The sequence below is a fragment of the Elgaria multicarinata genome, chromosome 7 (assembly GCF_023053635.1).
Source record: "Elgaria multicarinata webbii isolate HBS135686 ecotype San Diego chromosome 7, rElgMul1.1.pri, whole genome shotgun sequence".
Taxonomy (NCBI): Eukaryota; Metazoa; Chordata; class Lepidosauria; order Squamata; family Anguidae; genus Elgaria; species Elgaria multicarinata.
The window spans coordinates 3,605,043-3,620,274 of NC_086177.1; the positions used below are offsets into that span (position 1 = coordinate 3,605,043).

Below are 15,232 nucleotides of genomic sequence, written 5' to 3' on the forward strand. Positions count from 1 at the left end.
GAATTCTTGATTATGAAGGAGACAAAAGTTGAGTGTAGGCATACACGTACTCTGGATTTTAGGAAAGTTGATTTAAATAAACTCAGAACTATAATAAGTAAGGTCCCGTGGCAAGGGAGCCTAATGAGAAAAGGAGTGCAGGATGGGCGGGAGTATTTAAAAAAGGAAATTTTAAAGGCACAATTGCAAACAATTCCAACAAGGAGAAAAGATAGAAGACAACAGAGGAAACCAATGTGGCTCCACAAAAAGCTTAGAGATGACCTGAAAACAAAAAGGGATACATATAGGAAGTGGAAGGAAGGCCAGGCTACAAAAGAAGAGTACAGACAAGTGGCGCAGAAGTGCCGAAACGGCGTCAGGAAGGCTAAAGCTGTGAATGAGCTGAGATTAGCGAGGGATGCTAAAAGCAATAAAAAGGCTTTCTTCAGATACGTGAGTAGTAAAAGACAGAGGAAAGAAATGGTGGTTCAACTGCTTAATGAGGATGGCAAATTGATAACAGATGACAAAGAAAAGGCTGAAGTGCTCAATTCCTACTTTGCCTCGGTCTTCTCCCAAAAGCGGGTCTATGACCCCCCTGGAAAAAGTGAAGCAGAAGTTGAGGGGGCAGGATTGCAGTTTGAGATTGATAAACAAATGGTCAAAGAACACCTAATTTCCTTGAATGAGTTTAAATCTCCAGGGCCCGATGAACTGCATCCTAGAGTAATGAAGGAGCTAGCAGAAGAACTCTCAGAACCTTTGTCTATTATCTTTGCAAAATCATGGAAGACGGGTGAGGTGCCGGACGACTGGAGGAGGGCTAACGTTGTCCCTATCTTCAAAAAGGGCAAAAAGGAGGAACCTGGGAACTACAGACCAGTCAGTCCGAAATCCATCCCTGGGAAAATTCTGGAGCAGATTATAAAGAAGTCAATCTGTAAACACCTTGAAATCAATGCGGTGATCACTAGAAGCCAACATGGATTTGTCAAGAACAAGTCCTGTCAGACAAATTTGATCTCATTTTTTGATAAGGTAACCTCCCTTGTGGACCGTGGGAACGCTGTGGACGTCATATATCTTGACTTCAGCAAAGCTTTTGACAAAGTACCACATGACATTCTGATTAACAAACTAGCTAAAAGTGGGCTAGATGGAACAACTATTAGGTGGATTCACAGTTGGCTACAGAATCGGACTCTAAGAGTACTTATCAATGGAACCTTCTCAAACTGGGGAGAGGCAACGAGTGGGGTACCACAGGGCTCAGTCCTGGGCCCAGTGCTCTTCAACATTTTTATTAATGATTTAGACGAGGAGGTGCAGGGAACGCTGATCAAATTTGCAGATGACACCAAATTGGGTGGGATAGCTAATACCCTGGAAGACAGAAACAAACTTCAAAGTGATCTTGATAGGCTGGAGTGCTGGGCTGAAAACAACAGAATGAAATTTAATAGGGATAAATGCCAAGTTCTACATTTAGGAAATAGAAACCAAAGGCACAGTTACAAGATGGGGGACACTTGGTTCAGCAATACTGCAAACGAGAAGGATCTTGGAATTGTTGTAGATCCCAAGCTCAATAGGAGCCAACAGTGCAATATGGCTGCAAGAAAGGCAAATCCTATTTTGGGCTGCATTAATAGAAGTATAGCTTCCAAATCATGTGAGGTACTGGTTCCTCTCTATTGGGCCCTGGTTACGCCTCATCTAGAGTATTGCATCCAGTTCTGGGCTCCACAATTAAAGAAGGACGCAGACAAGCTGGAGCGTGTTCAGAAGAGGGCAACCAGGATGATCAGGGGTCTAAAACAAAGCCCTATGAAGAGAGACTGAAAGAACTGGGCATGTTTAGCCTAGGGAAGAGAAGATTGAGGTTAGACATGATAGCACGCTTCAAATACTTAAAAAGTTGTCCCGCAGAGGAGGGCCAGGATCTCTTCTCGATCCTCCCAGAGTGCAGGACACGGAATAACGGGCTCAAGTTAAAGGAAGCCAGATTCCAGCTGGACATCAGAAAAAACTTCCTGACTGTTAGAGCAGTATGACAATGAAATCAGTTACTTAGGGAGGTTGTGGGCTCTCCCACACTAGAGGCCTTCAAGAGGCAGCTGGACAACCATCTGTCAGGGATGATTTAGGGTGGGTTCCTGCATTGAGCAGGGGGTTGGACTCGATGGCCTTGTAGGCCCCTTCCAACTCTGCTATTCTATGATTCTATGATTTATAAGAAACTATATGCACTGTATGATTGTAAACTCTTCCCCTCCAGCTTTCATATACTATTATTTTGTGGTTTAGTTAAGTCATAATGGGGGAAGTGGGATGTGACCTTCCATTCTGTAAAATCAAAGCACGTGTGCATCTTCACTGAACTGGAGATGCTAATTATTATTATTATTAATATTTATGAAGCGCCATCAATTTTCATGGCGCTGTACAGAATAAAACAAAACAAGACAATCTGCCATATGGCTTACAATCTAAAATCACAGACAGGGGAGGGAGGGGAAAAACCAATAGGGGTAGGGGACATTAAAACTAAATATATAGACTAGTAATATGACCACGCTACGGTTAAAAAGCTTTCAAGAAAAGAAATGTTTTCAAGCAAGATTTAAAAACAGAAATTGACGTCGTGGTCCACAAATGCACTGGAAGAGAATTCCAGGCCTAGGGGGCAGCGAGCGAGAACGGGCGAAGACGAGCGAGAGATGTGGAAACTCTTGGGCAGGTGAGAGACATGGTGTTACTGGAGCGGAGGGCACGAGCAGGGTGATGGAGTGAAATAAGGGACGAAAGGTAGAGAGGAGCCAGATCATGACAGGCTTTAAAAGCAAGAAGAAGCAGCAGCTTGCTAAGCTATTTATTTCAGCTACTTGTAGGTTTCTTCCTACTTTCTTTAGCAGAAGTACGTAGTTCCTGGTTCTCTTCTTTATCCCCCTAAAATATGTTGGAAAGGGTAGCCCACTCTTATGGTCTAGGCTTCTAAAATAGCCACATGGTTCCCTTAGAATCATAGAATCATAGAATAGTAGAGTTGGAAGGGGCCTACAAGGCCATCAAGTCCAACCCTAAGTAGGATAGGTGCCTTTGGGAGGAGGCGATCCTTTAGGTACCCCGGCAGCCCAGCCCATTTAGAGCTTTAAAGGTCAGCGCTTCAAATTGGGCCTGAAGACCTACTGAGATCTAGTGCGGTTGCTTCCAAATTGGCATGTGTCCTCTTCGGCCCATCTCAGGCAATGATCTGGTGGCTGTATTCTGTGTTTTGAGAACTCTTTAAAGGCTTCCCGGTTCAATGTATATTACAGTAATCTAGTCTGGATGTGACTAAAACCTAAATTATTGAGGCTAGGTCATTTTATGTCAGTCTAAGTAAGAATAACGTGCTCAGAAGGAAATATCAGACATTTTAAAATCCATTATCACACAATGTTAACCATAACTATATATGCAAAATGTACTGCATTTCTTGTTTTTTTCTTCAAGGAACTCTTGATGGAGAACTTTGGGGAGGAGTCAAAGCTGGTCTATGACCTGACCTATCAGGGAGGAGAGCTGCTGTCTCTTCGCTATGACTTGACTGTATCCTACCAGAAGTCCTCTCTCATAGGAAAACCCTTCTGTTACAGAGGGTTTGGCAACTCTGTCTTAGGCAGAACTAAGGAATTAGACTATGCTGGCTGCACTCTTTCCTGGAGAACTGAGGTCCTATTGAAATATTTAGTATTTCAGTTTGCTGCTGATGTTTTTTTTAAAAGGAGCTCTGTTTTTGTTTTCTTGTTTTCATGCATGTTACTGTTATCCTCTAAACATCATCCTGGGCACATAGAAGGACAATTCATACATTTTGTAATCAATAAATAAGAAGTGCAAAGGCTGGAGCTTCTGTTTTTCAGAGATGAGGAAGAAACTCTGGGCATGTTCAGGCGATCACAGTACAAAAAGAAGCCATCATGTGCACCGGCCATTTACATAATTACCTGCACTGCAGCGTGGTTTGGTGTATTATCTGAACCTGGGTTCATACCCACCTTCCAACCTCTACTGCAACTCCTGGCTTGTTCTCCCTCATTCCCTCTTAGTCCTCCAGGCCACTGCCAGCAGGGACCTTTGCAGCAGAAATCCATGTCTCCGTGAGTCAACACCCTTTCTGCAATTGGTCCACTGGGGTTGCCTGCAGGAGGGAAATTCCTCCACCTTCTCCCACATCAGATTCCCAAAGGGATTTAAATTTCTGAGCCCTTATGAACATGGGGACGCATTTGCAAACTTTAATTAAAAATATTTTAGGGGTCTTGTGCAAGTGTGCAGGACCACAAGACTACCTGTTTGCTATTGAGCCCAGCTTGGTCGTATTGCTCTAACAGTCACTTCCTGACTGTTAGAGCAGTACGACAATGGAACCAGTGACCTAGGGAGGTTGTGGGCTCTCCCACAGTAGAGGCCTTCAAGAGGCAGCTGGACAAGCATCTGTCAGGGCTGCTTTAGGGTGGATTCCTGCATTGAGCAGGAAGGCCCCTTGTAGGCCCCTTCCAACTCTGCTATTCTATGATTCCCTTCTTGTCAATGTCCTTGTCAATTACATCAGCTAGCTAACACTGTTTTGTTTTGTTTTTAAAAAAAGTCTGCTTCAGGTTCTACCAATAACACCTGCCCCTAAAGCTTCTTCTCTCCTCCAGCAGCCAGCCAGCTTTGGCTCCCACTCTCCAAAGACTGTTGTTTCCCTCCCCTGGTCTCCCTTGCCAGCTGTCAGATATACCTGAGGGTTACAGTGCATTGTGTGGGATCACTAAACATATGCAAATTTCAAGGCAGAGCAGAGGGGATAAGCATGTCCAGAGGATAAAATTGTGCAAATTTCAAAGCAGAACAATAAAATGGAGGGGGAAATGACAAAAAAATCCTAGCAGTGGACATTCACTCCTGCGCGTTTGTGTGGGAGGGTTGGTTTGTTTTTAATTTTAATTGCAGTCACATTCGGGACACTCAGGCGTCCTTTCTTCAAGATTTCTATGAAAACGTTTTTAAAATCCATCTCCAGCTGGAGGGTGCTGCAAAGGCATGAGGGAGAATGGCAGCGGCACAAGCAAGACCATGAGGAGAGGCAGGTTATTTTTGCTGTTCTTGCTGGCAGCTTTGCAGCCATTACCGATAACCCATGATAAAACCACCCTGCTTGGTTTGGATGACACAGCAACCCACTATAAACAACTCTGTTACAAGCCACAACAGAAAAACTGCTCTGGGTTTGGACATCATGCTAAGCCACCCTGCAACCACCCACAATAACCCACCATGGCTTAGCATGACATGTGAACCAGGTCTCTTTCTCTAGAACTTTTCTATTTTTATCCCACTGATCTTTGTAGGAAACAGCGGACATAATAGAATTGTCAAAATAGCAGCCTTCAGAACACGGAGAAAAGAGGATTGTCATCACTTTCTGAGCTACAGATGATTTTTCTTAACAAAGAGTTTCCAGGTGCCCTTTGCTCGTTATCTGGCTATGAATAAAATTACCAATTTTAAGCGTTACCACATTGGCAAAGTCTACAGGCGTGACAGTCCCGTCATGACAAGGGGACGCTGCAGAGAGTTCTGCCAGTGTGTGAGTATTTGCAGACTGCTACTCTCCTGTGAGAGGAGAGAGAGAGAGCAAGAGTGCTGTACTAGTCTTATCCCGTAGACTCTTAGGCAGAGAGGTCTGTTTGAAATGCAAGGAAGCAGGGTACTCTTGGATCGTACAGGTTTTGCCTCCCTTCACACTTCAGGACAATGAAATTGTTTGTTGATTATTTCCACTGTTACAATTACTCCACCTAGGTTGTGCTTTTGGGATTTTGATGGCTGCCTTCTGTGCTTCAGGATTTCGACATTGCTGGCCAATATGATCCTATGATTCCTGATGCAGAGTGTCTGAAGGTCATGCATGAGATTCTAAGTGCCCTGCAGTTTGGAGATTTCCTTATCAAAGTAATTAACATTTCCTTTGGGGAAGCCACTTTGGGGAAGTACACGAGGGCAAGTGCCTGTCCCCCTGTTTGTTTGTTTGTTTGTTTGTTTGTTTGTACTTCCTTTTGTCTGTCCTGAATCTTCCACCAATCAGCTTCATGGGATGACCCCAGGTTCTAGTATTATGGGAGAGAGAGAAAAATGTCTCCCTATCCACATTCTCCATACCATGCATAATTTTGTACACCGCTATCATGTCTCCCCTCAATCTCCTTTTTTCAATGCTGAAGAATCCCAACTGTTGTAACCTTCCCTCTTAGGAGAGATTCTTCACTCCCCTGATCATTTTAGTTGCCCTTTTCTGCACTTTTTCCAGCTCTATAATATCTTTTTTAGGTGTGGTGACCAGAACTGTACACAGTATTCGAAGTGTGGTCGTCCCATAGATTTTTTTAAAAGCAGTATAATACTGGCAGTTTTATTCTCAATTCCTTTTCTAATGATACATAACATGGAGTTTGCCTTCTTTGCAGCAGCTGTGTCCTGGTTGACATTTTCATCGATCTGTCCACCACAACCCCAAGATCTCTTTCTTGTTCAGTCACCGCCAGCTCAGATCCCATCAGATTATACTTGAAGTTTGGTTTTTTTGCCCCAACATGCATCACTTTACACTTGCTTACATTGAACCACATCTGCCATTTTGATGCCTACTCTCCCAGGTTGGAGAGGTCCTTTACAAGCTCCTCACAATCCCTTTTTGTTTTACCCTCATTAAATAATTTGGTGTTGTCAGCAAACGTGGCCTCTTCACTGCTCACTCCTAATTCCAGATCATTTATGAACAAGTTAAAAAGAATTGGTTCCAATACCGATCCCTGTGGGACTCCACTATTTACTTCCCTCCATCGGGAGAATTGTGCATTTATTCCTACTCTCTGCTTTCTGTTCTTTAGCCAGTTACTGATCTATAGGCGGACCTCTCCTCTTATTCCATGACTACTAAGTTTGCTCAGGAGACTTTGGCAAGAGACTTTATCAAAAGTCTTTTGGAAGTCCAAGTAAACAATGCCCAGCACATTACCCCTGTCTATTGATATTATTATATTGCTTATTGATATTCTCAAAGAACTCTAAAAGATTAGATGACACAGGACTTCCCTTTGAGGAAGCTGTGTTGATTATTTTTCAGTAGGACTTGTCCTTTGTCTTTAATAATGCTTTCAACTAATTTACTTGGAACAGATGTTAAACTAACTGGCCTGTAATTTCCTGGAGTCCCCCTGGATCCCTTTTTAAAAATTGGTGTTACATTGACAGTCTTCCAGTCCTCTGGTACAAATTCTGCACTTAGGGACATGTTGCATATTTTGATTAGAAGATCAGCAATTTCATTTTTGAGTTCTTTGAGAACTCTAGGACGGATACAATCAGGGGCCTGGTGGTTTGTTTGCTTTCAGTTTGTCTATAAGGTTAAGAACTTCATCTTTTGTCACCACTGTTTGCCTCAGTTCCTCTGACTCCCTTCCTGAAAATATCAGTTCATACACAGGCATCTGTCCTGTATCCTCTGCAGTGAACACTGATGCAAAGAATTAATTCAGCTTCTCTGCAATCTCTGTCCTCCGGTCCAACTGCTTCCCTCGCTGCTTTCCTGCTTCTGATATATTTAAAGAATTCTTTATTGTTAGCCTCAATGTTGTTAGAGACATGCTCTTCAAAATGCTTTTTTGCATCTCTTATTGTCTGCTTGCATTGCCTTTGTGCAAGCTTGTGCTCCCTTTTATTTTCCTCACTTGAGCAAGATTTCAATTTTCTGAAGGGAGCCCTCTTTTCTATAATAACTTCCTTGACACGGCTAGATATGCCGGTCACCTCTTGGACTCGGGGTTACCTTTCTTAACCTGTGGTATATATTTTAGTTGAGCTTCTGTTATGTGTTTTTGCCCTTCTCTGTCCTTCTTGTAGAGTTTATATCAGAGATGACCATATCCTACTGGTTCTCTCTGTTCCATCATGTTTCTGTAATGTACTCTATGCCTAGGTTCTCCTTTAAGACTAAGCGCTCCAATTCTCCCATTTTGGCTCGGAGGCATCTAGCATTTGCATAGAAACACCTGTATGTGGTGTCCCTCTCCAGATGTCTCTGGCATGTGCGTTTTTACTGTGGCACTTAGGCCTCTTTGATTGGCTATCATGTTCTATCATATACTCACGACCTATTTGATCCCCTTCTACATTTGGATAAGCAAAAATATTTTCATATTCATCACCTTTAGTTGATTTAACCTGAACTGGATGCTTCCCAGCTCCTGTCGGCTTTCCCCAAAAAAGGCTCTGCCACCTTTTTCCTGCCTGTGAAAAATAGAACTGGAATGAATGTTGAAGTGAATGCTTTTATTTTGGACCCTCTACTCGATTTTTCCTCTTTTTCCCCAGATCAATGACAGGCGTATTTTGAACGGGATCTTTACAGTGTGTGGTGTTCCTGAAACAAAGTTTGAAAACGCTTGCTCCACGCTTGACAAACTGGACAAGGTAAACAGTTAAAGAACCTTCAGTCCAATCTGGGTAACTTGGAATGTATCTTAGCATGATCTCATAGAGCAGGCATGGGGAACTTTCAGCCCACCAGCTTGTTACAGGCCATACCCAATCCCCAACACCAGAGAAAGATCAGAGCGGGGCTTCTCTGTCCATTCCCTTTTACCATGTAAAGAGAGGCCTGGACCGATCACCCTTTGCCTCCTTCTGCATGGAGAAAGAAGCCCAATGGCATCAGGGTTGGGGCTTTGGGAGAGGGCCCTTGATATTATCTGGCCCCAGGGATAATTATTATTCTTGGGCCCTATCAAATTGACATTCCCCATGCCTTTACTACATCTATATTGACAAAGCTACTAGTTTAAATGGTCTATTGCTAGAGAGAATGATTTGCAAAGTGATTTGGCCACAAGCCAGAAAATAAATTGTTTTAGCCGGGAATATTCTGAGCTAATACTCCCATCTTCTTCACAGATGACGTGGGAAGAAGTGAAAAATGAGATGATCAAAGAGAAGGGGGTTTCTCCTGAGGCTGTAGATCATGTTGGTGAATATGTTCAGCTCCATGGTGAGTTTCCATGCAGGCACCATGTAGAGTGTCAGTACTTAATCCCTAGACCAAAACTGCCACTTTGGCTGAGATCCTATATTTGTTCCTATGTAAATCAAGTGCCCAACTAGTTTTTCTTATGCTCCCAGCATAATATTCCAGCCCAGGTTTGTTCACAACTCAGGCAGTGTTGCGAGAACTGGAAACCTTTCTGACCGGACAAGGAATAATAATTGTGAGCTGGAATGAGGTGGCTGGAGCAAGCACTTTGGAAACCGTGCCAGTGCTGCTGTGCCAGTGCTGTAGATTACGTCTTCTCTACAGGGGGCCTGTGTTTGATTGAGAAGCTGCTCCAGGATCCAAAGCTGTCCCAGAGTAAGCTGGCCATAGAAGGGCTGGAGGACATGAAACTGCTATTTGAGTACCTTACTCTGTTTGGCATCATAGATCAGGTGAGTTGGGGTACTACATTAGGCCTGTTTGAGTGGGATGTTCTCCCCCCCCCTTCTAATAGGGTTAATGGCCTCTTTCACAGATCTCCTTGGACCTGAGTCTGGCTCGTGGTCTAGATTACTACACTGGAGTGATCTTTGAGGCTGTCTTGCTGCACCAGCAAGATAATCACGAGTCTCTCAACATGGGCAGTGTGGCTGGAGGTGGACGCTATGATGGACTTGTAGCACAATTTAATCCAAAAGGGAAAAAGGTACCCTGTGTAGGAGTCAGCATTGGTGTTGAAAGGATCTTCTCCATCCTAGAGCAGAATGCTAAGGTAAGGTCTGGTCTTAATATGCAGTCAGAAGGTATTGAAGAATGACAGAATCATAGTTCTATATAGTGGTTAATATACAAATACTGAAAATGCTAGGGGTGATCTATATAATGAACTTGCAGTTAAGTCAACAGTTTACTTGTAGTCATGTGCTCTCCAAAATAGGGAGGAACTAGCAGTCCCTCTGCTCTGCCCATAGGCAATAGAGATTAAGTGAATGAATTGTTTAAACCAAATATTTGATCAGTTATGACTCTTGGCACTCTAATTTATGGAAGCTTCATTCAACTCTTGTGAGAGCTGTTTATCACCAGTAAGGTGGGGTGAGTGAAGGGATGATCTAAAAAAAATGAGCCTTCAGCTGTAACCCAATACAATCTGTCAGGCATGGAATGGTACTGTATTTGTGGAATTCTATTCTAGAGAGACCTGCCAAAGTCTGACTTTGAACCATCTTAGGAGATAAGTGAATTTGACTTAATGGCCTGCTTCAGATGTAATGACAACCCATCAGTTTGAAAACCAAGGGGTTCTCGTGCATGTCTGCTTTTACTCAGCAACCCAAAGTTGGCTCTTAATGAGTGTGATGTTTGAACCCAGAATTTTTTTTAATGATGCTCTTGTGATCCTCTTTTTAAATCTGCATTTAATGTATTATATATGAACTTCATTAGTTCCTGTGGGGGGTGGTATGCAAATTGCTTGTGATCTGCTCATTTAGCTGCCTTCTGTCAGTAGAGGTAAAGAATATAAGAAGAGGCCTGCTGGATCAGACCAAAGGCCTGTCCAGTCCAGCATTTGGTTCACACAGGAGCCAACTATATTTATTTATTTATTGCATTTCTATACCGCCCAACAGCCGAAGCTCTCTGGGTGGTTCACAGAAATTAAAACCATTCAAAGTATAAAACAAACAGTATAAAACATTATATAAAATACAATATAAAAGCACAACCAGGATAAAATCATCAGCAGTGCAGAAATACAAATTTAAAACAGCCAAGTTAAAATTAAATTTATAGACTGTTACAATACGGAGAGAATAAAATGGTCTTCACCTGGCGTCTGAAAGAATATAGTGTAGGTGCCAGGCGAACCTCCTAGATGCTTCTACGACACCCACAAGGGCAACGGTACCCTTCTGCTTGTGTTCCCCATCATTCTCAGCATCATGTACATGTTGCCTCTGCTACTTCTCTTGCAGTCTGGGAATTCTACCCACAGGACTAACATTCTGTAACTGTGACCCCGGGGGGCTATGTTTCAATTCTTATAATAACTGTTACCAACGAAGGTGGAAGCTGGAACATTTGCTAGAAATAAAAGAACATATATTTCATAAAATCATAGAATAGTAGAGTTGGAAGGAGCCTACAAGGCCATCGAGTCCAACCCCCTGCTCAATGCAGGAATCCACCCTAAAGCATCCCTGACAGATGGTTGTCCAGCTGCCTCTTGAAGGCCTCTAGTGTGGGAGAGCCCACCACCTCCCTAGGTAACTGATTCCATTGTCGTCCTGCTCCGACAGTCAGGAAGTTTTTCCTGATGTCCAGCCGGAATCTGGCTTCCTTTAACTAGAGCCCGTTATTCCGTGTCCTGTACTCTGGGAGGATCGAGAAGAGATCCTGGCCCTCCTCTGCGTGACAACCTTTCAAGTATTTGAAGAGTGCTATCATGTCTCCCCTCAATCTTCTCTTCTCCAGGCTAAACATGTCCAGTTCTTTCAGTCTCTCTTTATCCCTGTTTTGCCAACTGCTTTACTAAAAGACATTATACATTTTTTTCTCACATACTCACTAGAGATAATCACCTGAAAAATGTTAATTACAACTTTGAACTGCCAAGCTTGCCTAATATTGTATTTGCAATTGACATACATTCATTTTTACTGGCAAATCTATGAAACTCCACATCACTGTCTGCAATATTCTTTTAGAGCTTTTGAGACACAGTATTCCAAATGTGGTCACATCACAGATTTCTGTAATTGTGTATTGGTGCTTTTATTTTCAGTTCCTTGCCTAATCTTTTACAGTACCCTTCCCCAACTTGGCACCCTGCAGATGTTCTGGACCTCAATTTCCATCAGCCCCAGCCAGTATGGCCAGGGGTCATAAAAGTTTGGAATTTTAGCTCAAAACATCTGGAGGGCAACAGGTTGGGGAAGGCTGATCTACAGTTTATTTTTATATTTTAGTGACTTTTTGTGTTGGTTTAGGAAGGTAATAGCATTGCAATGCTCTGAAGACACCTAACGTATGCATTCTTTCAAAAATGCAAGTATGCAAGCACCCCTGTTCAGCACAAGGAGTCGGAAACCAGCCTGCCTAGGAAGAGAAGGGTCTGATGCTTTATTAAGCTCCTTCTAGCCCGCAGTGAAAGGCTTATCTTCTTATTGTTGTGAAAGGAGCACCATATTTGCTGATAATAGGTAGTAGAGGCAAGACATTTTACCTACCCACCAGCAGGTGGCTGAGCTTGCTCTTTCTCTAGACTAAGTAGGAGGCAGGCCAGAGGCCATAATCAGGATAGAACTGTCTAAGAAACAATGGTGGAAATGGACATATGAACACAATCCATGTTTACTCAGAAGTAAGTCTCACTATGTTTGCTGGGACTTACTCCCAGGTAAGTGTGCGTAGGATTGCAGTTCAAGTCACCATGTATTTGCAAACATGTTTAAGAATAACCAGACTCAGGAAAATGTGCCAGCAATGGAATATCTTTTTTCCAAGAGTGATTGAGCCCAATTAAATTGGGGCTTGGTTGGTAAATACCATCATACCTTCCAGTTGCATAAGTGTGTTTTCCCTCTCTCTGATCTAACACATCTAAGGGGAAGATCTACACAACAGAGACACAAGTGCTGGTGGCTGCTGCTCAGAAGAATTTCCTTGCTTGGAGAATGAAGTTCATCTCTGAACTGTGGGATGCAGGCATCAAGGTAACACTGAGAAGTCAACGTTATATTGTTGCCGTCCTAGAAACTAATATTTTTGATCCCAAAGCTCAAGGAGATGGGAAAGTCTTCACAGAGAAATAAGCAGGTAATCACTAGACCCTTCATTTTGTTTCATGCTTGAGACACGCTTGAAAGTGAGGGAGATTTCTGCTCTAATCTGAGGGAAAGCTTCTCTTTAGGTTAGTCTGTGTGGTAGTGTTGATGACTCCAAATAATTCTCATGGCAGTTCACTTGCTACTACATCCTTCAAACAATTTGACTTTCTGTTTCTGTGAATGTCCTGCAGGCAGAGATGTTTTATAAGAAAAACCCCAAGCTGCTAAGCCAATTGCAATATTGTGAAGAAAAAGGAATTCCACTTGTTATCATCATAGGAGAACAGGAGCTGAACAATGGAGTTGTGAAACTTCGAGATGTTATTACCAGGAAAGAGGTTAGCATTTTAAAAGAGTCCACTAGAAGCCATTGATCTGAAATAATATTTTCCCTGAGCTTTTTGGACATGATTGACATCAGATCATAGGTTGAATATTCTTCAGTAGAAGGCTCCTTATTTTGGTGAATAGTACTAATCTAATATTCCATATCTGGTTTTCAGATCAATGTTCCTAAGGAGAATATCATAGATGAGATCAAGAGAAGGTTGGAAGAATAGAGCCCCTTGGTTTCACTTTTCAAAAGGGTGGCAGTTTTGTGCAGCCTTTATAGAATGTTACCAGCCTGTTAAACCATAAGGTCATACAGTGTTGTTGTTGTTTTTAATAAAGTTTACTTCATTTTCTGTTGGAATATTACCAGTCTGTTAAGTCATTTGGGATTATTCAGCCTTGTTTTAAAAAATGCATTTTCTATTAGTACAAAGCAGCAGTTCTGAGAAATTGGACTTCTGAAATACTGGTCTTTCAAAAGCATGTTAGTTTTGCTGTTTGTCATGATATAAGGTTGACCTAGGGATGGAGAGTGGGTCAGGGTACACAGAGGAAAGGGGATAAGGAAGAAGGTTAGGAAGACTAGAAAGAAGGGACAGGCACATTTGGGGTTGGAGATCAGAGGGAAGGAAACAATGGGACAAGGACTAGGCAGCATGAAGAGGAAGAGCCTGGAAAGAAGATGAGTCAGGGGCATGAAGTAGAAGGATGGTTCTCCCTCCCTTTCTCTGTTCTGGGATTATCTCTTCTAAGCTTCATTGCCAGGTGGAGGGGAGATCGTTGGGAGGTAAAGTTTATCCTCCCCTCCCCAATTGCAATTAAATTAAAGGCTTTAATTTAAAAAAAAACTCCCATTGGCATCAATGGAAAGGTTTCATAGAATCATAAAATAGCGGAGTTGGAAGGGGCCTACAAGGCCATCGAGTCCAACCCCCTGCTCAATGCAGGAACCCACCCTAAAGCATCCCTGACAGATGCTTGTCCAGCTGCCTCTTGAATGCCTCTAGTGTGGGAGAGCCCACAACCTCCCTAGGTAACTGGTTCCATTGTCGTGCTGCTTTAACAGTCAGGAAGTTTTTCCTGATGTCCAGCTGGAATCTGGCTTCCTGTCACTTGAGCCCATTATTCCGTGTCCCACACGCTGGGAGGATCGAGAAGAGATCCTGGCCCTCCTCTGTATGACAACCTTTCAAGTATTTGTCTTGCGATCATGTCTCCCCTCAATCTTCTCTTCTCCAGGCTAAACATGCCCAGTTCTTTCAGTCTCTCTTCATAGGGCTTTTTTTTTCTACATTCAATTGCAGTGCAGGGGGGATTTTGGGGTGTGTTGCAGCATTGAGGAGAGGGGAGGTTTAACCCATTAAACCCAAAAGAAAGTATTCTGGTTTCAATTGTATATTAGTATTTAATATCTTCTGAATTAAAGAATGAATTTGAAACCAGAAACTCTTGGCTTTTTTACAAGTCCACCATATGTGATAGAATGTTCCTTCCTGCTGTTCACATTTCCAACAAATTCCTGAGACCCCTTTATACATTTTAGCCAATTTTGAAGGAGACATATACCATCTATACATCATCTTATAAAAGTTCTCTTTAATGTAAACTTTAAACCTCATATTTCCCATTGTATATTATATCCAAAATTTTGACTCCATTTTATCATACAATCCTTTACTTGTTCATCCTCCGTCTCCAACTTTAACAAAAGTTTATACATTTTTGCAACAACATGTTCATCATTTGTACATAATTCCCTTTCAAATTCAGACTTTGTTTGCTCAAAACGAGAGGTTCTTTTATCTACTGAAATTTGTAAATATTCTAATAAATCGTGATATATCAACCAATTATACATGCTTGTCATTTCTCTTCTATGGAATGCCTCCTGTGATGATAACCACAATGGTATTTTCTGACAAAGCCTAGGGTTGTATTAATTCCATATTCTCAAAATTGCACATCTTATGAAGACTTTTCCTATCAGCCATCCATCACCAAGTCATTAATAGCTTTGAACTTTGTTACTTTA

The 15,232-nt window shown here is 42.3% G+C and overlaps 1 protein-coding gene across 2 annotated transcripts in view; it reads left to right on the forward strand.

Annotated features, from left to right (window-relative positions):
* LOC134401301 (histidine--tRNA ligase, cytoplasmic-like) overlaps positions 1-15,050 on the forward strand; it is a 380,518-nt gene extending 365,468 nt beyond the window's left edge. For both annotated transcript variants that reach the window (XM_063130111.1, XM_063130110.1), the window contains exons 5-14: positions 3,478-3,573; positions 5,474-5,599; positions 5,857-5,964; positions 8,383-8,481; positions 8,962-9,055; positions 9,362-9,489; positions 9,573-9,809; positions 12,646-12,753; positions 13,059-13,205; positions 13,371-15,050. In XM_063130111.1, coding sequence (XP_062986181.1) covers positions 3,478-3,573; positions 5,474-5,599; positions 5,857-5,964; positions 8,383-8,481; positions 8,962-9,055; positions 9,362-9,489; positions 9,573-9,809; positions 12,646-12,753; positions 13,059-13,205; positions 13,371-13,427 — 1,200 coding nt within the window. In that variant the 3' untranslated portion in view covers positions 13,428-15,050. The remainder of the gene's footprint in view (positions 1-3,477; positions 3,574-5,473; positions 5,600-5,856; positions 5,965-8,382; positions 8,482-8,961; positions 9,056-9,361; positions 9,490-9,572; positions 9,810-12,645; positions 12,754-13,058; positions 13,206-13,370) is intronic.
* Positions 15,051-15,232: the final 182 nt, after the last annotated feature.